The sequence below is a fragment of the Amphiura filiformis genome, chromosome 20 (assembly GCF_039555335.1).
Source record: "Amphiura filiformis chromosome 20, Afil_fr2py, whole genome shotgun sequence".
NCBI lineage: Eukaryota > Metazoa > Echinodermata > Ophiuroidea > Amphilepidida > Amphiuridae > Amphiura > Amphiura filiformis.
The window spans coordinates 18,379,880-18,405,457 of record NC_092647.1 but is presented as its reverse complement, the minus strand read 5'-3'; the positions used below and the strand labels follow the sequence as shown (position 1 = coordinate 18,405,457).

General features: G+C 38.1%; 1 protein-coding gene across 1 annotated transcript in view; it reads left to right on the top strand.

Annotated features, from left to right (window-relative positions):
* The window catches only part of LOC140142175 (uncharacterized), a 56,067-nt gene that overhangs the window by 18,047 nt on the left and 12,442 nt on the right, over positions 1-25,578 (top strand). The window contains 17 exon segments of the mRNA XM_072164141.1: positions 158-533; positions 1,962-2,313; positions 4,984-5,018; positions 6,602-6,876; positions 6,879-6,928; positions 6,930-7,042; positions 8,297-8,671; positions 8,674-8,728; positions 9,785-9,960; positions 14,437-14,639; positions 15,191-15,236; positions 15,239-15,415; positions 16,599-16,664; positions 16,667-17,029; positions 17,803-18,082; positions 24,675-24,723; positions 25,159-25,212. Of these exon segments, the coding sequence (XP_072020242.1) occupies positions 158-533; positions 1,962-2,313; positions 4,984-5,018; positions 6,602-6,876; positions 6,879-6,928; positions 6,930-7,042; positions 8,297-8,671; positions 8,674-8,728; positions 9,785-9,960; positions 14,437-14,639; positions 15,191-15,236; positions 15,239-15,415; positions 16,599-16,664; positions 16,667-17,029; positions 17,803-18,082; positions 24,675-24,723; positions 25,159-25,212 (3,045 nt within the window).

Here is a 25,578-nt window from a genome sequence, read left to right as displayed (position 1 = left end):
ATGTGTGACATTTTAATATTTGAAAAAAAAACATCACTTCATTTAAAACCATTTTACAAGTATTTAAATTTAATGTCATCATCACTTTTTATTTGTCAGGTGTGACTGTCAGTGGTTTACAAGCAGGCTACAGCGCCAGTAAATTGACAGCTGGTAGGAAAAGATGGCGTCCGCATCGATCGACGCCACTGCTTCTTTCACCGATGGCAGCATTGATCTTAGTGGAAGTGGACTCTGGAGATTGGCTATGTATGGCAGTACAAACGCAGAGGGAACCGGCGAGCAGTTCCAGCGTGTGGAGAATGCCCTTTCAAGCTCTCAGCAGGGTTTGTCACTTACAGGAGCCCAAGATATCACTTACAGCAATTCTAAAGCTGAAATTGATGTTGTCGCCATTGGTTGTAACGAGTACAAGTTTATCTGCTTCGACTTCATGAAAGGGGAGAGTCCTAGACCAGAATACACATTCAGATCACTACAAGAGGCTGACCCTACCAAGTACACCGTGTGTAACTCCAAGGAATGCGAGGCTGGTGGGTATATTGGCTATTCCAGTTCAAATACATACGCCACTTGTGGCAGATGTGATTGTCTACACAATGAGTGTGACTTTCAAATGGTGTTACCTGAATGGGTGAATCCATTTGAAATATGCACCCCTGGTGTGTGGGAATAGGAGGTGCATGGATTTAAACTGGAATAGCCCAGTGTATAACAAAGTAGGATAATGACTTGGATTGGAAGGATCGCGATAGTAGAAATAAAAATCCCTTTAAAAGGGATGTACCGGCAAAAGGATGAATTACATCTATAACATCAGATTTCTTTAAAAAAAATATAGATAAAACATCAGATTAACTTGGAATTGAGACGATCATGTGAATTGAGATTCTAACTTCAAATATGCAAAATGCAATTACAAATTCAATTGTTTAATTATCCATATAGTGTACGCTGCACGGTGAAGCAAAGCTTTATTTTAAAGTCTACTTCGAGATTCATTAACCTGTACATAAATCGCATCTTAATTGCCAGTGTTGTATAGTGGCCCGATTTGTTGGAGGCGTGCACCCAGTTTGTCCCAATTTCAAATTAAATGACCAAAAAGTAAAGACTGAAAATGTGCGATTTTGAACCCTTATTTGAATGAATCATTTTGCATCTTGGGCTAAACCCACGCTGTATTGACAGTCTCTAAAGTGTTTGCATATAGCGATTGACACTTAATTTGTCAGTCTAACCCTCTGCTGTGCGCATATTATTTTGCTATAAATGGTTTTTAAAAGAAACATAAAGCGGATTTCTTGCAAGTTGGTTAATTGTACTCGTTTGTGGTTTTTGCGTAAGATGAGAGAAATATCAGCAAGCCTGTAGTGTAATTGTTTCAATTCCTGCCATGTTTATCCCGTTTGTGATTGTGTATGTACTGTATGTATGCTACAATGTGTGTAACTGAATGTTATGGGTTTTTTTCCCTACCAACCGGGGTATAATACGATATCCTTCAGTTTATCTTGAAATTGATATCCCAAGTTTGAAACAAGTCAAAAGTGGTGGTTGATAGAAAATATATCGTCACTGGGCGGGAAAAACCTCATATGTACTTTTGGCCCTTGAACATGGATAAAGCCTTGTAGGTGTAGACTTTATATTGACGAGGGTGCTTCATCCATGTTCAAGGGCCAAAAGTTCATGCAGGAAACACCGCACATTTACTTTTGGCCCTTGAAAATGGATAAAGCCTTGTAAATGTAGACTTTATATTGAATGGTTTGCATCATCCATGTTCAAGGGCAAAAAGTACATATGAGGTTTTTCCGCCCAGTAACGATATCCAGGTTTAACACATACTCCATTTACCAAAATAAATTTGCTTTTTTCAAGTAGGAAATGCTGAAACTGATGAGCCTTTTTTTCTGTTTTGATAATAATGCTATTGTATTTATATTCCAATTATTCAGGAATAACCATTGAGCGAACTGATGCAAACTTGATCTCTGGTTCAGTCGTTGATGGTCGCGCAAGCAACGAGTACTCCATCGGCTACTCTGCATTTGGCAACGGAGTTAATGTAGAAGGTACAGGTCTGTGGCAGCTGACAGCGTATGGTAGTGCTAATGCTGATGGCTCTGGGGAACAACTTAACCCAACAACCAAGACATTTGATGCAAGACAAGCATCGACCACGTTCAACGGCGGACAGACAATGAACTACGGCACAGTGGGTTTCGACTACAGTATGGAAGGCCAGACTTGCGAGAGACCGTACAGTTTATCTGCTTGGAATTGGGCAAGGGTCCAGAATCAAGCGCCGTCTTGAGATGAGCGCTGACCCCGAGGATGCAGTTAAGAGCTGTGTACCAGCTGAATGTGAAGGTAAGTGTCACTATTTACCACAATGGCCTCATCTCAATGGCATAGTTCAATAACCTCAATTAAATAGTTATAATGCAAAATGTGACCTCAAGTTGCAGAGTATGAGTTTTGTACCCAAATATTCAAAGGTCATTCAAAGAATGAACAAATGTATTGGGGTCAAAGAACTACGCCCTGATAGATGGGCCTGTTGTGGATTCTAGTGAATATATAACCATAGGGATGTATATATTTATCTAATATCTTTACGGTTATTAACCATATTGAGGAGGGCTTGGTATACAATATACGTTGGTTCGACTTCTATGATTTCCAGATAAGGGGGCCATAAAAAAATCCATATATATAAACAAAATTATTGTTTTATTATTTTTTTATTGGATATCTGGAATTAGAGGAATTGCTTAGGGTGGGTGATATAACCCGGTTTCAGCAGCTGGGCTATTCCAGTTGAAATGTATACACCCCTTGGAAAAAATGTTATCTTTCTCGGAGGGAGTGTGAATTTCCAATTGGGTTACCTGAATGGGCGACTCCATTTAAAATCAACACTCCCTATGTGGGAGATAGAGGTCATGACTTTCATAGAGGGGGTATGGATTTCAACTGGGATAGCCCAATGATCTGTAACCCAATTACATCTCTAAATCTTCCTGTCTTTCTTGGTTTTTATTGAAATTAATTTTCATGCCTGGCTGCAGATCCTCTAGATTCAAATTTGGTACAGTATTAGGGCTCATATTGAAATTCCCTTACACAGGAAGGTGTGCGCCATCCTGCAGCTTTCCTGTGCTAGCCTTCTTTTGTTAAAATCCTGGGCAGGGTGTATCACTGATGCATATAATCCATCCGTTTTATGACCGAGCTTTCCCGGCGTGCGCTTAGCGAGGGAATCCTGCCTTCTTTCTGTGTGAAAAGCGTGGTAGGGTATTTCAATATGAGCCCTTACTACCTTGAAACAAATAGTATAAAGTAAGCGTTGAACAAGTAGCAACATAAGTGATACAAGGGTTAGCGCAAAGATGGGGTGTTCACTCGTGAAATCTATACACCCCTCTATGGAAGTCATGACCTTATAATCTCTCGCACAAGGGGTGTAGATTTCAAATGGGAGTCCTCCATTCAGTTAACAAATAGTATAAAGTAAGCTCTGAACAAGTAGCAACATAAGTGATACAAGGGTTAGCGCAAAGACGAGGAGTCAACTCGTGAAATCGACCTTATAATCTCTCGCACAAGGGGTGTAGATTTCAAATGGGAGTCTTTCATTCAGGTAACCCATTTGAAATCTATACTCACTGTGTGGGAGATTAAGGTTATGTCTTTTATAGGGGGTGTATAGATTTCAATTCAATTGACCATTTTGTTTTTCTGACAGCAAAAGGCTGAAATTAAAACAACAAGGTCCATCCTTGTGTGTGATGGATATTGATGCATTTCATTTTACCTAACAATTAAGCTACAGCACCATTGGTGTTCTTGTAGCAAAGCAAAATCTTTTGTAAAAGTGGAAATCTTTGTGCTATGTTTATTTTTGCGATTTTTGCATTCCAAGCAGCTAGTTTAACCCCCTGAGCAGTACCTGCCAATCTAACATTGCCTCTGATTGGTCAATGACATGATATCTTCCAATCATAATGGAGCTTTGCAAATAATTCACCTCAATTTTTTTGTGTGGTGAAATTTTTCTAACAATGTTGCTGATTGGTCCGATTGATAATGAAAACCTCTTTTCGGTCAATCAGCAGGTAGTTCTCATGGGGTTAATAATAATGCACAAATATTCTTGATGTTTATAAGTCAATTAAAATAAGCCTGGAATTGTAAATGTAAAATCAGTTGAAACTGTACTTAAATTGGTGTAAAAACAAAGAAGCGCGAAAAATTAACTGGTATGAAAATTTCCACTTGAGCAGTCATAATTGACTGTGTTAACAATTTTTAACCTAGAATGTTGTAAAATGTTGGAAAATTTTCAAATAGTATGTTGAAAAAAGGGGCGTACATTTTTTTTTGTACAAGTCGTGCTTAGTAGTAGTGGCTTAAGGCGAGTCGGAGAGGAGCATGACCTGGTGGTGTTTGCACTTATGACAAATAATACTTGATACTTCAGAGGAATTGTATGGAGATCCTAAGGTTCAATTTGATGTTAGGGTGTCATTTCCTATTTTTACCCTGATTTTTCTCGCCAGGGGAAAATCCTAAGAGTTTTGATATATAATTGGCCTCCCCTTTAGAACTACAAGACCTATGGAAAATGCAATTATTTGCCATCTTGATTCATTTCTAATATGATCATTGTAATTCAAAAAACAAGTTGCAGTTTTTTAACTGACAGTTAACCTACAGTCATCTGGTACTTGTTTTCATTGTATACCTTAATAAGATCTGTGGATAAATAAATCATTTTCTTTTTATCACAAGTGCTGTCTTGTTGCTTATTTTGCTGTATTATCAGAAAATATATTTCATGAGTTTGATTAGGTAAGGTGATTCTCTCTTTACTGTTGTCGTAAATCTTTCCCACCTGTCAAACCATGTGATGAAGATAGTATTCTTTGTTCGCTCCTTGTGTGACATTCCATTGTTCTTATTCAATTGTTGTAGAAAGACTTTGTTACCATGGTTACATATCATACCCTGTATGTGTTAGTTTTTATTAATAAATCTTTAATTAATAGAAGTAACCCACATAGCTTTTAAGAACTGGCTATTCCAGGTGAAATCCATACACCCTATGGAAGACATAATCTTAATCTTCCACACAGGGAGTGTTGAATTTCAAATGGGTTTTAAAATTCACACTCCCTGTGTGGGAGATTAAGGTCATGTCTTCCATAGGGTGTATGGATTTCACCTGGAATAGCAATACTGTGGTGTATGCATGGATCTTACTCATCATGGCTAAGGGAAGATGCATTGGTTCTCTTTCTTCCGATTCGAACCTAGCACCTCTTTAGGCTTAATAGTAGTAGAAGTTTGATTATTGAGAAACATTTAGCTAGTAAGTTTGCATCCTTGTTGTAATTAAGTCATGTAATTTCATCGAAGAATGAGCGATATGCATTAATTAGTCTTTAATTAGCAGATAAGTAGTATCATTATGTGCACAGGGGGGTACTTTGTACAAATGAATCTACAGGGAAGTGCCACATCACAAATATAGTTCTCATTTTAAGACTTATCTGTTAATGGCCTACTTTTCTATAGACTTGTCAATTTTGGTATAAAAATTAATAATTTTTTGTAATTTATATATATAACTGGAACCTAAATTTAAAAAATATTGAAATGATGAAAAAATTTGTGAAAGTATGTTCAATTTGCTAAAAATCTAGGCCTCTGGTACAAAAATGGGTTCAGTTTTCTTGATTTTCTCAAAAATGTGTATAAATATGGGTCCATGTTCAGAATTTCAGAGGCACTTCCTTAACCGAATGCGATTACCCCCCCTGGACATTTTCTTTTGTAGATTTTGTTATACTATATAGTGTACACTAGTTAAGACCAACAGAGAATTGTTTTCTTTTCAACATAGTACTGCCCAAATGCCGGTTATGTTTTTTTGGAGGGTGATTTGACTATTATCTGCACATTTTATATATTTTGTATTAAAGAAGCAAAGATTGGGAGTTATTCCTGTTGAAATCCATACACCCCCTAGATGGAAGACATGCTCTCAATCTCCCACACAGGGGGTGTAGATTTGAAATGGAATTAACCATTCAGGTAATCCTATTTGGAATTCATACTCCCTGTGTGGGAGATTAAGATTGTGTCTTCCATAAAGCGGTGTATGGATTAAAATTAGAATATTGTTTTGATATACAAATCGGCCACTCTGAACCCCCAGGGTAGCTAGTTTCTGATCTGCAGGCACACAGATCTCTAACACCCTGGACACTACTGGTCATCTATTAAACAGCATTTCTGATTGGTTTATAACTTGAAATGCTCATTTCAATTGCCAATGACTATGGTCAAACTTGCATTTGCAGACGATGTTGTTAATATCCTCGTTGATTGGTTCAAAATTGGACACAATATTCATTTTGGCCAATCTACAGGTAGTCGGGTTAACCAAATTGAAAGTATAACAATTCAAGTGATTTCTAACCTTGTTGAAGAGGAAAACAATTTTTGTTGGTTAATACTACCCGGGTAGAAATTCTGTCTGTGATTGTAAAATGTTACGCATTTCTATGCTTCCCCTGTCACTATGTAGGTGTGGTGGCACGAAACTTTAAGTGGGATTACAGTGTGGAAGGTGCGGCAGTACCTGGCAAGGAAACTCCCATGAATGTAGGAATGAGTCTGGATACTGTACGTGGCAGCCGTTCATTGCAAGGAGAAGGCCTATGGCGCATGGGAATGTACGGAAGCAAGAACAGGGATGGGTCTGGCGACAGAAAGCGGTTACAAAGAACAGATCTTGGCGAGGCTAATCAGGCAGCGGGCATGGAAGGCAACGGTCAAAGCATGGCGATTCAAGACATCGCATAACCGACTTTGACATAGGAAGCATCGGCTGTACTGACTATGGATACGTATGCGGAATTCACCAAAGGACCTATGCCTGATCCAGACTTCAAGTTTGAGATCCAGGGACGCAGACCAGAAGAAGGAAACACGTTCACAGACTGCAAACAGCAAGAATGCTTGGCAAGTAAGTACAAATTGCATGCTAAATGTCTATTATATGCATATATGAAATTTAATTATGCTGACTGTGAACAGATAAAGGTTGAGCGAAGTTCCTAAGGTAGGTGAAAAGTGAAGATCACAGCAGCTGAAGTACTATCCCAGTATGCTTTGAGGTACAATAATTTAAACTGCATGTACGATAGACAATGTACACAAAATCCCTCGCTTCCAACTTTTAATTACTTCATAAATTGTGGGTGCTTTCATCGGATGCGTCATGGGAAGGCCTAAGCATCTTTCGGGCTGTCCAAGTTTGTGAGCTTTTGTGTTTGCCCATGCACAATAATGGTTGATGGTTAAACCCTTGCATATGACAATAACGGCATCCAAGTAATACCATAATACTTGCCAATTTCTGTGAAGTGATTGCACTATACAACATAATTTTGGCATAAGAAGGCAAATCGGCATACAAAGCCTCCCAATTAAACAAGAATTCAAGCCATCAATTACACTATGGGCCACAATGGCCTCATCCCAATGGCACAGTTCAATAACCTCAATAAAATAATAATAGTGCAAAATTTGACCTCTAGTTAAAGAGTATGAGTTTTTGTACTCAAATTTTCAAAGGTCATTCAATGAATGTACAAATGTATTGGGGTTAATGAAATGTGCCCTGATAGCATGTTGTGGATCCTAGTGTAACCTCTGCTCCTCCTAAATTGTAAATGCCTTAATTTAAAAACCTAGTCTAATTGCCTCACAACCTTCATACAAGCATGGGAATTTGACTGCTTAAGACCATGTGTCCAGTTGACTAGGCAACTTGTTGTGAATGTTTTAACACACTCTACTTTCGTGCACTGCTAGGAAAATCCTATCATGCAGTGGAACTTTGTATGATATTTTCTTTACAAAATGTAAACACCGTCCGCACCTTAAGGTCTCCTTAATCAATTTGCATTGTGGGATATGGTGCAATCAATCCCAGCCACTAATCTGCCTTCATAATTGTAATACCACTGGATTAAATAGACATTGTAAACTCCAGATATTTGGGCTGGCCTTTACAGAGGAATTTTAGCCAGTTTGGGAGATTTTTGCCAGTTTTTACTGCTAGCGTTTTCCCCCTGTTTTTCCTGATTTTTTTTCAGAATTTTTTCATCAAAATGTATTATCATGCCTGGTTTCATATAACTTTATGCAATTAATTCAAATTTATGTTCATGTTTTTTCTGTTTTTGCATCTTTTTTTGACGATTGTATCAACCAGAGGCTGTATTCACTGGTCTGGAAGCCTCAATTCTTGGTGAAGGGCCCATTGTAGAAGGGATGCAAGAAAACCCACTGGAAATGGATCTAAGCGGTATCATCAACCCAGAAGAATCCACATACGTTCAAGGGAGCAATCTCTGGAGTGTTGGTGTGTTCGCCAGCTCAGCGAAACGGCGGCGGAACAAAATTGGGCTACCAAGAGCAAATCTTATCGGACGCCATGCAAGGCAGACCCTGGAACCACCTGCTAATCTCGACTTTTCCGCTGTTGGCGTGAATTTTGATATGCGAGATATCTCGTGCCAAGATGCACGCTACATCTGTGCCAAGCTGAGTAAAAATGATGCTGCAGATCCCAACTACAAATTTAAGGCTGACCAAGTGAGCGTGTCCTTACCAGATGTGTTGACATCCAAGATCGTTGCCAAGAGTAAGGGTTGTCACAGCCAATTGGTTTTATTATGCTCATGCCAGGGCATTTTGCTTCTCTATAATGATGGGCCCTTCAACCGGGATTGATGCTTCTCATACACAAAGCGTGCTTCCATTTAGTAATAATTATGTGGTGTTGTAAGTATGCCACATTTTGTGCTCTGCATGCTATGTCAGTATCAAAACAATATAAAGCACATTTTGTGCTCTGCATGCAATATTATCAAAACAATTTTCAGATTGCCCTGTTAGAAATTTGAAAAGGGGTTTACATTTCAATTTCTGCTATGACAAAAGAAAGCAAAAAAATACTCAGTTTTGAAGGCAAAATTGGTCCTATACAAGCAAAATTGTTGAAGAAGTGCTTTGAGCTTTCAATTTTCATTGTAAGTTGAAAGTTAATTAACAAATTAATAGTGAATTACCTGATGCTATTCCAGTTAAAATACCTACACCACCTATGGAAGATGTGACCTTAATCTTCCACACAGGGAGTGTAGATTTCAAATGGGTTTACCTGAATGGGTGACTCCATTTGAAATCTACACCCCCTGTGTGGAAGATGACCGTTATGTCTTCCATATAAAGGGTGTATGGATTGCAACGTGAAAAGCATATTAACCTTCTGTCCCACAAGACAAATTTACTTTCTAATGAGCAGCAGTGGTGGTTCCATTACCCCAGTCAGCACTCCTCCTCCAGGAAAAGCATAAAATTACGAAAATTCCACTTTTGCGGCAATCATGCTCAAATGTGTTGCTTTTGCAACTCCCCACTGAAATTCAATTTGCCCAATACCCCCTGAAAAAATTCCTGGCACCACCACTGATGAGCCGAAGTAGTTCCTCGAGGTTTTATGTAATTTTTATTTGGTGTTGTAAACTTAAAAATAATTCACTGACCTGCAATTCTTGTTTTTGTTTATTTCAAATTGATTGAATTGCAGGTGTCATTGTGACTGACTTGGAATGGGACAAAGCGGATTTGGCGTCATCAACTACGGTCAACCGACTGATCTCGACCTCAACGTAAGCGTTGGCATCTCTGAGAACAGCCGTGGCGTGAAAGGCGAAGGTCTCTGGCGACTTGGCATGTCACGGAGGCTTGAAGCGACATGGGTACCGGTGAAAAGAGAGGTTCGTCAGCCAGGTTCTGGATCCATTGGTGCTGGAAAATCACTAGAAGGTGGAGTAGATTTAAGCTTCAATGACTTGGAAGCGAATTCAACATGTACGAGCTCGGCTGTTCAGATTTCAAATTCTTGTGCGTGGAATTCACCAAAGGATCAGAGCTAACCCCAACTTTGCTTTTTTCAAAATAGAGAAGCGGTGGTGATCGCGTAAATCGTCAAGTGCAAACCTGAAGATTGTAAAGGTGAGACCTTCAACCTGCCTACATCCAACATGACACCGCAGTGTTACGTAATTTTAAAAAAGTCTAAAAAAGTATAACAGGAGACTACTCACAGCACCAACTGCACACATGTTTTGAAAGCCTGTAGAATTCTGCACAGTCTCAGCACTAATTAGTCAGTGTGCCTTATACAAGTCCACTTGCTTCAAAAGGTGGCTCACTTAAGCCAAATCTGATAATATTATTATAATAATGCTGCTAATGATGCTATTTATTGTTGTGTAAAAACTAAAATGTAAATTATTCTGCATAGTGTGCCAAAAAACTAAACTACAAGTTTTACTGCATAGTGTGCTAAACCCCTTAATTGCTTAGCCAAAATGATGGCTTATTCTAATTATCCCAAATTTGTTTACTACTCTGTAAATTATATATATTTTGCAATCAAATTGTGTAAATAATATTTGTCCTCTGCTGTTATGCTGTATATTATTAGTATATTCAGTTACACTTTTTTAATTAGGAACATTTATTGGTAATTAGTCCCATGTTAACACAGATAGAAGCCATCTTGGTTTAAAAGGTTTGAAACTTGGGCGTTGCTTTGATACAGTTCAGTTCAGTAATGTGTGCCGTGTTAACAAATGTGTTAGCGTTGTCAACCCAATGTAGAATAGACTTACTTGTGTACTGGCAACTGCTGAAAAAAAAATACCCGAACCATTGGAATTAATTTTGAAATGATGAAATTTGTCATTGACATTTTGCAAACAATCACATATTTAAAAGCAGTTGCGTATGGATAAATTTGTCGCCTGCATCGCATACTCAAAAGGCTGCCTTGTGTGATGTTATTATTATTGAAATCCAATTGTGATGAGATACACTGTAAAGTTAACTTTATATTTATTGATTTTCAGGTATTATCACAATATTACAATCTCATGTCCATTAAAAAAAGAAGAAGCGTGCTGTAAGATGAAATAACAATTTGAAATACAACAATAATATGAAAATCACACAAGGCAGCCTTTTTAGATCGACAGTATGTGATGCAGACGACAAATTTAAAACTAACTTCAAACACAAATTTTTGTAATACCGGAGTTGAATGTAAGTCAAAGAGGTCATATTGGAAGGTCAGACCCCCCACCCACCTTCTGGATATTGGCTATATTGGATTATCACTAATGGGGTCTAAAATACTTCCATCTGTAGTATTTTGAACAAAGGCATGGAGACTAGAATCCTCAAGTTACAGAGATGCCACATTTCTGGAAATTTCCTACAGATTTCATTTGCCAATTTCAGGTATTATCTATGCTTTTTGTGCAAAATATAGGGAAAAGTGCATTTTCAGGATTTGTCCATGTTCTTCAGGAAATTTTGACAACACCCAAATGGCATCTCTGGAGTTGTTGTAATATGGAGAATGTTCAAAAGCTTGCACATTTGAATAGAATTTTGCGGACACATGACAGAATTTGAACCTGTGCGTTGTTTTGCCCACATGAGCTCACACAAACTGAGCACTACCTGCCTATCTAACATTGCCTCAGATTGGTCAATTACATGATATATTCATTTTAATCACCAATCAGATTAGAGCGTTGCAAATAATTCGCCCCAATTTCTGTGTGGTGAAATTACTCTAACAATGTTGCTGATTGGTCCAATTGATAATAAAAACTTCTTTTTGACCAATAGGCAGGTAGTTCTCACTGGGTTAACAGGTCCAGCCTCTCAGATGTAACCTCTTTGATGCAACTAGATTGCCAACTAATGTATCCATAGCCCTTGTCTGTGAAAAGTGGTTATTTTGTTCACGAATGGCTGGTGCGAAAGTTTGATAGCATAGAAGCTAAAAATATTATGTATTAGCAGAGAAAATGTGCAAAAAATGCCACTTTTCATTACCACTAATTTTGCTACTTGTTAAATTAATCTATTCTATGTTTGGTTAAATAATTGAACAATGACCCAAGATTGATCTTGGATGATCATACTCACCGCTGATGACACAGTTCAGTAACCCCCATCCAGCATATATAGATCAAAATTTGACCTCTTAGTTAGGGAGGATGAGATTTTGTACCCAACACTCTCAAAAGTCATTTGATGCGTGTAGAAGCCTATTGGGGTTAAAGAACTGTGTACTGTCAGATGAGATATATTCAGGTTGCCCATCTGCAATAGTTGCCAGTTGTTATATTTTGATATTTTGCACACTACAGAATGCAGAATGTCTATGGGGCAGCTATTGCAGATAGAACTAGTGCTTAGTGGAAAAAATTGACTTAAGCAGTTATATCTTTCTAGTTCTGCGCTTTCTATCAAGGTCAAAGGTCATTGTTCTTTCTTAGCCATTGCCCCACAGTAGACTATTAATGCTGCTTTTTGCACTCTGTATGTTGTGTACAATTTTATAAACAAACTAAAAACATAACTGAAACCGGACGGTAAGTACATTATTTCAATATTTGAGATGAAACCACAGAGATATAAATTTCACAATATGACACTTCGTAGTCGAATTGACTTCATTCCAGTTGAAATCCATACATCCCCTATAGAAGACATGATCTTAATCTTCCACGCAGGCAGTGTGAATTTTGAATGGGGTTACCTAAATGGGTGACTCCCATTTGAAATCTACATCTCCTGTGTGGGAGATTAAAATTATCTTCCATGCATGGTTCATGGATTTTGACTTGATTAGCCTGAATTTAGACCTTTAAAATGACAATGGTAGTACCAGTACCAAATTGATTAATTCCTGGTGGTGTCGGATTTCCGTTTGCTGTGATTAACTACGTTCAATAATATTATTATTATTCTGATTACAAACTGATGAGTTTGTCCAATATAAATGTGGAACATGGCCTAAACCAAAATGCACAGATCATGAACAAAAATGGCAAAGAACATTGCTAACTTACATGGTTAAACATGATTTAGGACATGGTGCATGAGGAAATCTACACAAAAAAGACAAAGGTCATGTTGCTAATGTATGGTAGAAGCGTAACTTTGGACATGGTGCATGAGGAAACATGCACAAAAATGACAAAGGTCATGTTGCCAGCGTATGGTAGACCATGACTTTGGGTAAATTATGGTATGTGAGGAAGGAAATATAGTAGATGGGGTCATGTTCCATGTAGAATTATTAGACAGTTGTCCACACCTTATTTTACCGAAACTACTAGTACCCCATTTCAGTGTCAATCGGAGACAATATGCACCATGCAGAGGTCATCCATTGGCGATGGAATCGCCAAAGTGATATGAATTACAAATTGCTTTGTTTTGTACTCTGTTGTTGCTCTACATGAGTTTAAATCATAGATGACTAGTAGTCTTGATATCCTATCACCATCATTTTCTCACAAACATGGCTGGTTTCATCTTCGATATGGTGCAAAATACACTCGGCCAAATTGATCTCGTTGAGCATTGGGCTATTCCATCTTAAAGCCATATACCCCATATAGAAGACATGACCTTAGGTCACATCGTCCCTAGCGGGTGGATGTATTTCAACTGGAATACCCATTCATGAAAATGATGCGGTGGTGGGTTATGGAAGGCTAGTTGCATCGTAGTTGTGGTGTGTTGGATAGGATTCAGTGTTTCCTTGCATATCGAAATGTGATTACAGATCGCTTGAAGATCATGTCAATAGTTTAGCTTACCTATAAAACCTCACAGAATACTAGTTAGTAGTTAATGATAGTGCTAAGTACTGCTAAATAGTATGTGGATCCTGGGTTTCTTTACAGTAGTTTGACCGAAATTCCTTCCCACAATGCAATATTCAGAGTGCTAACTGCCGCTGTTATAATACCCCACCACGTGGATCAGCAGAGGATTCAGTTCACAATACCGTTCAACATATGGGTTGTTCCTAGATAGCCAGTGATGGGTAATATTGGTCAAACTAACTACTGAAATAGAAACCTAGGACTAGGATCCACATATTTAGAATTTTGTAACAATTTCATCCCAGTGGCATACTGGGTTAAAGGGGTCAAAATAGATCCACATAATTTATTGGAAATTTTGTAAGAATTTCTTCCCAGTGGCATACCGGCTAAAGGGTCAAAATTGCAAAGTCTACCATTGATGCCTTTGCCAGGACAATGAACAAATTTGATTTTCATCTTGACATATTAAGGAAGTTGTCGTTATACATGTCTAATTTTGATTAAGTTTTTAAAAAGGGGGATAACTTTCCCCGTCAGACCATATGCCACTGCTTATTCCTTGTGCATTTAGCTTAGAAGCATGCTAGTCTCCATCTACATGGAACTGACTATCTTCCCTGCTGGGGAATTCTGGTTTGGTTTTCAGGTGTATTTGTGACCAGTACCGCTTCTAGCCCAGAAAACATGATGTTGTATGAAGGTAACCCCAGCAACTACATGGCGTTTGACAGCAATGCTCAAACAACAGAAGCTAGTGGTCCAGTGGTTGGACTTAACAGTTGGAGCATGGCTTTGTATGGCAGCGAGCAACCAAATGGAGAAGGTGAACAGTATGGAAGACAAGAACAGGTTAGTTAAGTTAGTTGACATTTTGTAGTATTGAAGGTGAAAACTTGCATGAGGGTCAGTCTTCATGGCTCAACAAACCCACAGGGTACCAGCAAATCTTCAGTCAAGACCAAACTGACCATTCTGACCAGTCACTTGCAGCTGGAGTGACCATGGAACCAAAGTCTTGTATATGGCAGCAGTATTGAGGATGAAAACTTGCATGAGGTTAGTCTTCATGGCTCAACAAACTCACATGGTACCAGCAGATCTTCAGTTGAGACCAAACTGACCAGTCACTAGGAGGAGCTTGAGAGACCATCAGTTACACTTTGAGGATGTAGCAAGCAAATGTTACATGAGCCAGGACAGTTGCTTTCCTATGTTTTTTCATTCCCTTGCTGCAGGTTCTATCCCCATACCATGCCAGCGTTCCTCTCGTGAGCCAGGACAGTTGCTTTCCTATGTCTTTTCATTCCCTTACTGCAGGTTCTATCCACATATCATGCCAGCGTTCCTCTGCTTGAGCCAGGACAGTTGCTTACCTATGTCTTTTCATTCCCTTACTGCAGGTTCTATCCCCATACCATGCCAGCGTTCCTCTCGTGAGCCAGGGCAGTTGCTTAACTACGATGATGTTGCAACCAATTTTGACATGACAGGTCTTACATGCGCACAAGTCAAGCATATGTGTACCGAATTGAGGAGGAACCCACAAAGCTCTGTTGACTTTGAACTCACTGGAGTACCTGATGAGACCGTGCTGAAGGCATGCTTTGAAGTACCGGATGGTTCTTGTAAAGTGCGTATTTGTGTGACAGCGCATACATATTTGCTACATACTGAGGGAGTATCAAAAAAGTTTAGAAATCGCCCAGAAGTGAAAGAGCTATATCAATGAAATTTTGTCAGTGCAATTACTGGTCTTATGTACACTATGAATTGCAAAAATGGTCTCATAAGTATGTTTTACTTTTTTTTACAGGTGGCGCTAGATGCTAATAACCTGCTGCCCAGTTACTGCGCATAAACTGCAAGATTGAAAAATTGAGGCAAGCAGCGTTATTAAGATCCTGCATTTGAAGGGTTGCAGTGCCTAGAAAATCGATGATGAAATGAAAGTTATCTTCGGTGGTGATTGTGATATTGTCACTGTTGCTTTTGGAAAATGAATTTTTATTTCATCACAGATTTTTGGGCACTGTAACCCTTAAAATGGAACTTAATCATGCTACATGCCTCAATTTTCTCCATTTTGCTGGTTATGCGGATACATAGGCAGGTACTGACATCTAACGCCTGTAAAAAAAGTAAACATTCTTATGAGACCATTTTGCATCATAGTGTACATAAGGACCAGTGATTGCACTGACAACATTTCATTGATATAGCTCTTTCACTTCTGGGCGATTTCTAAAACTTTTTGATACCCCCCCGTATGTGGAAACCACAGAAATGGACGAGGTGGCGCTCCAGGGATATAAGTTTTCTGTATTTTTACAGAACTCAGGTTTTTTTTGGAAGTCAGATTTACGCCAATTTGTTTATTTTCAGCCCATTTTGGGGCTTTTAAGCCCAAATTTGCGTGCGTTTTCCCCAATTTTCCGTATTTTTACTTCAGGGTTACTTATCCCTGGGTGGCTCTTTACCATACTTATATTTCAAATCAATCGGCCATGGAGTATATTAAATATGCATGATTTTTTTAACACTTGTCGACATTGTGAGGATATAACCCATAACAATACTACATGAAATCAAAATATTCATTCCTTTTATGTGTTCATGCTGTAGAAGTGTCCTGCACAAGCAGTTAGTTCTGATTGTGTTCCTGGCAAAATGCATTCGTCCCAAATCTGCTCCCCCGTCAGAAGAAAGATGGTGGAAGGAAGAGAGATCTGATAGTCCTTAACAGTGGTATATGTAAAAACTCTGATTATTTTGTCTGGAATTAATCATTTCGTAACTTTACCCTCTCAGGTGTTGTCATTACTGATATGAGCTGGGACATGGAAATCCAAGGGGATGTCAAGTCTGGTCAGGCAGAAACCTGGCTATCAACATGGATGTCGACTCACTTGTAAACAGCGGCAGCGTCGAGGGTGAAACCTTATGGAGAGTTGGCCTGTACGGCTCAAACAACCCTAAGGGTAGTGGGGCAAAGAAATTGGACTACCAACGACAGATCCTCAGTCAAGATCAATCAGGCCGATCACTCCGAGCCGGAGAGACCATGCAAATTCCATTCATCGAGACCAAATTTGATATGACAAAAGTTGGCTGCGAGGAGGAATACCAGTACCTGTGCTTAGAATACACCAAAGGGCAGAGGGCTACCCCAGATTTCATGTTTGAAGTTCAAGAAGGTGGTGACCAGATAGTCAGGTGTAAAGCACAAGACTGTCGCAAAGGTAGGAGTTAGGAAAGTAAACGTTGTGTTGCACTCGGCCTTGGGCATGTTGTCCTAACTGAAGATAGGGATATAATCGCAGAATATCGGTGAGGGAGTGAGCACCGAAACACTGTAAAAATCTCGGAAGTTAACGGCAAATTCTCTGTAAAATTGCATTGAAAGTGCCAGTTTACAAAAGGTTTATGACTGATTTTTCAGGAGAAAAGCGAATTCTGAGATTAAGAAAGTAAAATCGGGACAGCTCGCCTTTTTTCGGCCCGCTTGGTTAAGACAAGGTGCCTTAAGCTTATAGCCTGGATAGGTAGAGAGTTGAATGTAAAATGAATAACGAGGGCTGTATCTTGCCATATTTATATACACATTTTGCTGCTCCGTGAAGGAGAGGGAGAGCTATCCTGGAAAAAAAGTTGGCTCACTTGTACTAAACAATTCAAATATGTGCCCATGTGACTCGGTGAAACAATCATTCTATTTATGCAGAACCCCCCCATATATTGCTCTTCCCCACTCCCCATCTTTCAATGTATTGGGGTAAAGAACTGTGCCCTGATTGACTAGCATGCTGGGATCCTAGTGTAGGTACAAGTGTCCATACAGACGGACTATTAAATATATTGGGTCATCCTGCAAGGCATTTTAACACACCTATTATTCTCTTAACAAGAATGCAAAAATCTATTATTCAATGATATTAGACTGTCTGATATAGCGATTCAATGTGAGTGCCTTAAATTTAACAATTTATTCCTTTTCTCCCTCAATCTATGATAGGCGTGAAGCTGCGAGGCCTCGCTATTGACAACATGGCTTCAGGCGCAGGCCAACAACTGCTAGAAGGATCCAGAAACAACCGACTTCTATTTGACCTCCAGGGTCTTGCTGCAGCTGGTAGTGGTGGAGCATCTGGCGATGGTCTGTGGGGTATGAAAGTATGGGCCAGTACCAGGGAGGATTGCGAGGGTCCACGAATGAATGAGCAACAACGTGACACCCTGTCCAGATATCAAATAAACAAAGATGTGCGACCTGGTGAAGCGTCAACTTTGGTGCAGTAGACATGAACTTTGACATGACTGGTCTGACCTGTGATGAAGCCAGATACATGTGTGTGGAATTGGAAAAAGGACCAAGACCTCGACCAAACTTTGAGCTGGAAGCTGTACCAAACAACGATGTATTAAAGAAATCATTCCGACTACGATTGCTCAGGTATGGTTGGTAGATTCAAAAATGTATACATCCATCCAAGGCTAATGAAGTGAAGTGTTTTTGGGTGTCCAAAATGCTCAAAAATACCTTATTCTACAAAATCAGGGTGTCCGCTTCCTATTCACTACATCCAAGGTAATGAAGTGAAGTGTCTTTAGGGTGTCCAAAATGGTCCAAAATACCTTAATCTACAAAATCAGGGTGTCCGCTTCCTATTCACTACATTATAAAAATCAGAATTTTTGGGTGTCCAAATTGAAAACAAAGCGTCAAAATGACACCTGGACACCCCTCTGGCTAATGCCTTGAACTATGTGTGGTCTAGCATATCGCATCAAAACCTATGAATAGACATGACAGCATCACCTGCAGAATCTCAAGTATATACTTCTGTTAACCCACCTCTTCTTTACATCTTCATAGTTTCATTTGTGTGATATATATTGGTAACACCAACTAGAGCATTTTGGTGGTGGAGTCATATGACCATTTGTGAATGTTTTGATTAAATATACAGGTGTCGAGATTGCACGTACTGGAATGGATGTAGATGACAACACTGTACCTTTGGACGGCAGACCTATCCGATTTGATACCACCGTAGCTACCAGTTCTACTGGAGCCGACGCCACGTGGTAGCAATATGTGGAACTTGGAAACATTCCTGTCATCAAACCCCGATGGTCAAGGCTCACGAAACCTTCTTGATCGTCAAGTTCTCACTCAAACCGATGCCAGCGAGTTTGACAGCTGGTAGTCAGATTCGATTCGCCAATCTTGAAGCACAGGTCTCGCAGGATGACATCAACTGTGAAGAAATAACATATCTATGTGTAGAGTTATCACAAGGCGCAGCTGCTAGCCCTCAGTTTACTATGTCAGCTCAGGGTGACTCCCAGAGCAATTATGTTGATTGTAAAAAGTTGAAATGTCAAAAACCACGTAAGTAGCTTCCTCCCACCCTACTATCAAATGTTTTCGGCAATAACACTTTTTTTTTTTACAAAAATGTATTTTATTTCAAAAAGTCAAAAACATTTTATGAATATCCATTCAAGTAAATGCATGTTGATTTATTTTTTAATCGGATTTGTATGAAGTTAAACCCTAATTTTTAATCTGTATTAAAAAAATATCAAAGAATATGTTATGTATTCTGTGAATTAATTATCTACCAAAAAACTTCTCTGCTCTTATTACTACCGAATACCCATTGGTTTTGATTGTTGGAACTGGGCATACTCACTTTTGACCATATTTTGCTTCCACAAAAAGCACAAAAACCACCTGATGGGGCATGATTAGAGATAAATAATAACTTGTATTTCAGTTGGTCAATCTGATGGATGTATAACTTTATCAACCAATGGGAAATGCTTTTATTAAATTAAAGACGGGTTGGAGAAAAGGGTAATGTGAATTTTATTGAAACTTAATTTTGGATACAGAATATTAACATTTAAAAAAAAGGCAGGTTCAGGAAAAAGGTTAAATTTATTGAAACTTGGGGTTTGGATACAGAATATTGATGATTTGAGAAAGGCAGGGTAGAAGAAAAGAGTGATTTTATTTAAACTCTTGGGTTTTTGATACTGTATATTAATGCTTTGAGAATGGCAGGGTCAAAGAAAAAGGTATTTATGAATTTTATCGAAATCATAGGTTTTGGATACAGAATATTAACAATTTGAGAAAGGGCAGGGTTAAAGAAAACGGTTAAATATGTGAAATTTTATTCAGCTTTGCATACAGAATATTACAAAGTTTTAAATACATGTTGATTATTTATAACTTGCTAACTCCTTTTGTTATTTCTGCTTTTCTATCAGCTGTCTTGAGGCTGGAGTACTATTGCTGGTCTTCTTGCTTTAGCTATCCTTTTTAAAGTGAATTTTATATTGGCAAGATTTTCTTCCGATTTGATAAATTTATCAATTAAGCAATTGTTTTTTCACTTCCTATGGTTTTCATCAAGTGAATTTGACACAAATGGGCATTGCCAGAACATCCAAAATATCAATTTTTCACAAGACTGGCAATGTTTTGCTAGCAACAATCACAGTTTTTGAATCACAAATTAGTGTGCAATGGCCTGAAATTATTATTTTTACTTTTTTCTTTGTTTTTACTGAAACTTTTTTCAGTTTTGCACTTGCCATTTCTTTTTCTGTTTATCTCTACTCCATGGGCTATTCCCGATGAAATCCTCACCCCTTATGGAATGCATGACCTTAATCTCCCACACAGGGGGGATGTATATTACGAATGGAGTCACCCACTCGGGTAATCCCATTTGAAATTTACACTCCCTGTGTTGAAGATAAGGTTATGTCTTCATAGGGGGTATCTGATTTTAGATGAAATAGCCCAAATAAAAACACTCATCTCCAGTGACTTGGTTCATCCTTTGATATCTCCAATATGTTGTGAAGGAGAAGTTATGAACTTAGTCACTAGAGATGAAGCTAAGCTTGCATGATTTACTAACATTAACATCTTGCTCGTTTCTTATTAACCCTAACATAGACATTACGTTAATGTATTCATACAAGGCACAAACTCTCAGGCTATGACTAAACAAAAATGTGCCGATTGTATTTCCAAGAAAAACCAAAATTACTTTATATCAAGTGACAAGCAGTTTGCCACTAAAACTTTGAAACTATCAAGACAAAATAATTATTGTTGAAATCATTTTTATCATGAAATTAAAAAAAAAAGAAAGAAAAACCGACTAAATATTAGTCAAAAGATACTGTGACTCTGATTAGTTCAAGGCTTGAAGTTTGCTCCTTTATGAGTACATGCTATCAACATTAATGACGAACACTTTTCTGACATTTGTTTCAGGATATCTGTTTTCTTGAATGCCGAGCAGCACCAACACATTTAAGCTAATTTTTTTTTGTCTTGGTTAGCACGCAACAAATTTTTATCATTGCCAGCTAATAATAATTTTTGTACTTTTTTGTTTTTTCTTTCTTCTGTTACCTCGTAACCTGTTATTTTCATCGTTGGAACCTGAGCAGCACCAGAACCAGTAAGTTCCGATTGCATTAGGTTGAAAATAAACCCCTAAGCACTACCTGCCCATGTAACATTGCCTCTGATTGACATCTTCATTTTAATCACCAATCAGAATGGAGCATTGCAAAAAATTCACCAAAATTTGTTTGCGTTGAGAAATTATTCTAACAATGTTGCTGATTGGTCCAACTGAAATGAAAACTTCTTTTTTGTCCAATAGGCAGGTAGTTCTCATAGGGGTTAACAAGTCATAAATCTTGTTGCCATTAATCCAAAATCTGATTCATTTTATCGCTGTTGCTTTTTAAAGCTGTAATATACAATTTCTATCCAATTTTTAATTTTGTTATTCTTTGTTGAAAATTATGAAATAATATTAGTAGAACTGGCAGGAAAGGTTTCTGATCATTTTATGGCAACATAGTGAGATTATGATTGAAACCCACCTACATAATAGCTGCCCAATGCGATGTTCTAAGGTGGATTCAATAATTTGCTGTCGCCTTGTGCTGCATTAGTAACCATTTATTTACTGCTCCAAGCCTGGGCTCGTACACCTGTTCGAATGTTGATATGCCATAGGCTTTGCGTTGTGATCATTTCGATCAGTGGTTAAGTAGTAAAGAAAGCGTGATCCGGTGGACCTAGCAACAGTTTATATATTCTTACATGAACTCACGACAGCGAATTGTTATTTGAGTTATTCCAGTTGAAATCCATACACCCCCCTATGGAAGATATGCCCTTAATCTCCCTACACAGGGAGTGTGAATTTCAAATGGGTTTTTGCCTGATGGGCGACTCCATTTGAAATTGATACCCCTGTGTGGGTTATTAAGGGCATGTCTTCCTTATAGAAGTGTATGGACTTCAACTGGAATAACTGATGATTGATTTATTGCTTCATTTGATAATGAAGGCCACATTAATATTTGCCTGATGCCATCTATGTTTTTAGCCTATCCCCATGGCAGTTTTCAAGCAGTAGTAACATTTTGTGCGGCATTTCTTATATTTAGAGAGGAGCAAAGGGTCAGAAAGGAGAACCAAGCCCGAACCATTAAGATTTGATGTAAGTTTATTCTGTGTTATGCCGATACAAGTATTATTATATTGTAGTTAATCATTTGTGCCGATATACGTCTTTGATTTAGGAACCTGGCCCGAAAGGTATCAAGGGTGAGCCTGGCTCATTGCCCAGATTCGAAGTGAGTATTGATCTTTTGTTTCCAATATGGAGGATGCAAGATTCACCGCTTTTCATCTTGCTCTTGCATCCAGAAACTGAAGCGCCCTCTCTCATCATGATATGCCAGTGTTACATCATGCCAAAGCTCCTCAACATCTTGCTCTGCTCTGTCAATCATTTCTAGCAATCAATGATACTGGCTTTGTATTCTACAGGCCATCATCTTTCTAAGCAAATGTCTCAGTAGATAACCAACTTTCAAAAATCACAGCTGAAACATTGCTTGGTGCAGATAATGAGTAACTGTACCTAGGACATTCAAAGATTATTATGCAAGCATATAAGAGTTAAAGATACTATTGATACTTGTGGGCCATTGCAGTTAAAATCAATATGCCCCCTATGGAATACACGAGCTTAATCTTATACCCAGGGTGTGTGAATTTAAAATCAAGTTATCTGAATATGGGGTTACCTGAATGGGCGACTTCATTTGAAATCTTAAGATAATCTACACCCCTTTGTGAGAGATTAAGGTCATGTCTTCCGTAAGTGGTGTATGGATTTCAACTGGATTAAAGCCTAAATAGTTTTCATTTCATGGGTGGGGATGAGAAAGATACATATTAGCATCAACTTTGGTGTTGAAGTTTAAAATACCAAAATTTTAACAAACACTAGCTACAACTGCTAACATGCAATACCACCCCATGGAAATCAAGCAAAAGTTTGCAAGTTGGTTGGAAAAGATGCATGTGGCCTTCCATAATTCGCTAAATTGTATTATTTTGCCCTGTGATGTCAAAGGTCAACTCATCTATACAACAATCATGCAATTGAACAATATTCTTTCTAAACTGAATCATACTATTATTATCATTTGCTGCATAATTATTAAAGGAGCTGTAAATTCTTTCAGCTGTATAAGCATCATTATTTAAGTTCCTTATCATCATTCAGCAAACATTTTCCCTACCATCTCTGCTTCGGCTTCATCATGCAATGTAAAATCATATTAAGATGACTTAGCTCTAAGCTATATTTCATAAGCCATATTTTATTTTGTTCTTAACCAAGTATCATAGCATAAAAGGATCATGCATTAAGCCTTTTTTCCCTGTTCTAAACCAAGTTTCTTGGTCAAGAGTCATGCATAAGCTTTCTTTTCTTTGTATAACCAAAGTGTATTGGTTAAAATTCATGCATATGCCTTCTTTTTCCTTGTTCTAAAACAGATATTAAGTGCATTGCTATACTGAAAAGCTATTTCATTTCCCTAATTGCCAATGACAACCATTTGTGATTATTTTATTTCGATAATCCAGCAATTCTTTGCAATTCATTGTAAAACTGTAAATTTAGACCGTATTTCATTTAACAAATCAAGGCTTCTAGCAAAATGAAGTCGATTTTCCTGCAATCTTACCCACAAAGCAACCCTTTTGACTACCCATGCTGGGATGACCAAGCTGCCATTCTTCATCTTATCATGCAAAATTTCAAATTTTGAAATTATTACTAATGTGCATCTGTTTCTATCTTGCACATTCACTCAAAAAGTTATAAACCCCATGGATCATATCATCTGGGTTACTAATCAAAATATAGCTTCTAGATCTCAATTTAGCAATTTAAGTTTATTCCTATTCTTACCCTGGGGTGATGGGGGTGGGGCACTCATCTTTGGAAGTAACGGATGTCGCGCGGACAGCAGTTCAAAACCAGCGGTTTTTTTTTTTTTTTCGATTGAGGCGTGAAGCGCCTAAAAGGGGGTCTTTAGGTGAGAAGTCCTCCAAAATGGGAGTCTTTTGGCAAGAACTGAAGAAAATCTTACCAAAAAGGAGGTCTTTCTGTGAGACTGAGAAAAAGTTTAGGTCAAAATAATATAAACATTAATACAAAAATTTGCAAAAATTCATCAAAATTTGACATTTCTTTGAAAAATGTCAAAATTTGAAATGTTTGAAAAATTTGAAGAAAAATAATGAAAAAAACCAGCTCATTTGGTGAGAATGAAATTCTTGGAAGGAGTTGAAAAAAGGGCAATGTGGCCAGCACATCCCGTCATCCATTTTTTAGTGCCTCCCCCAGGAGTTCGTTCATTACCTTGGATGCTGAAAGTTTGGTTTAGAGTACCCATGGGGTTAAGTGATCATAAGAGATCTTTTGCACCATTTCATAACTGACTACCATGAAATTTGTTTTCCTTCACCAATAGGATTTCCACCAGGTTAGCCAAGAGGACCAACGGCACACCAGGACCTGCGGTAAGTGCACTGCTATTAAGATTATTTAAAATATCCAATAGTATAATAGTTCCATCAGGGATTGAATTCTGATCTTGAATGAATTACTCTGTCTTTATTATAAGATGATTTTGTGAGGTGCATAATCAAGAACCAATTCTTGAGTTTCCTGCTTGCACCCTAAACCCAACCCATGGTTTTTGTTATTGGAAGGGAAAGAAGGAGCGAAAAAAGGAGAGAGAATGAGAATGATGAGGTTCTTGGTACCAATGGGAATCAACCTTGAACCCCTCGCATGCCAAGCACAAGATCACCCGACTGGTAGCCTTTGAGGCAGTGACTCCTTGCATGCACATGACGATTGATAAGGTCAATTGTCTAAAAATACCAGAGAGTAATCAGTAAGTGATCCACGCTCAATATATGAATAACATTGTATTATTTTAATTTTTTCAGGCGGTAGAGGTCCCAAGCGGATACAAGGGACCACCAGGAAGCCGAGGACCTAAAGTAAGTAGCCTCATGTGTAGTGACTCAGTTCAGTAAGTATCCATTCAACAAGCAGAGTTTAAGAAATATGACCTGGAGATAGCAATTACTACTCTGGACAGAAAAAAATCACCCTAGAACTTAATTAAAATATTGTTCTCTTTTAACAGCCCAAACTTTATCTTTGTAGATTAGTGATAAAAAAGTTTAAAAAATGTAGTATCTTTCATTTAGTGTCATTGTTGACCATTTTAAATTTTAATGAATAAATATACTGTTAAATTGTTAATAGAATAAATATACTACTATTAAATTATTTGAAATGTAAGTTTGGCCTTGGGTAACTGATCCAGGATGCATAGAGTGATTAATAAATAAATGTGATTT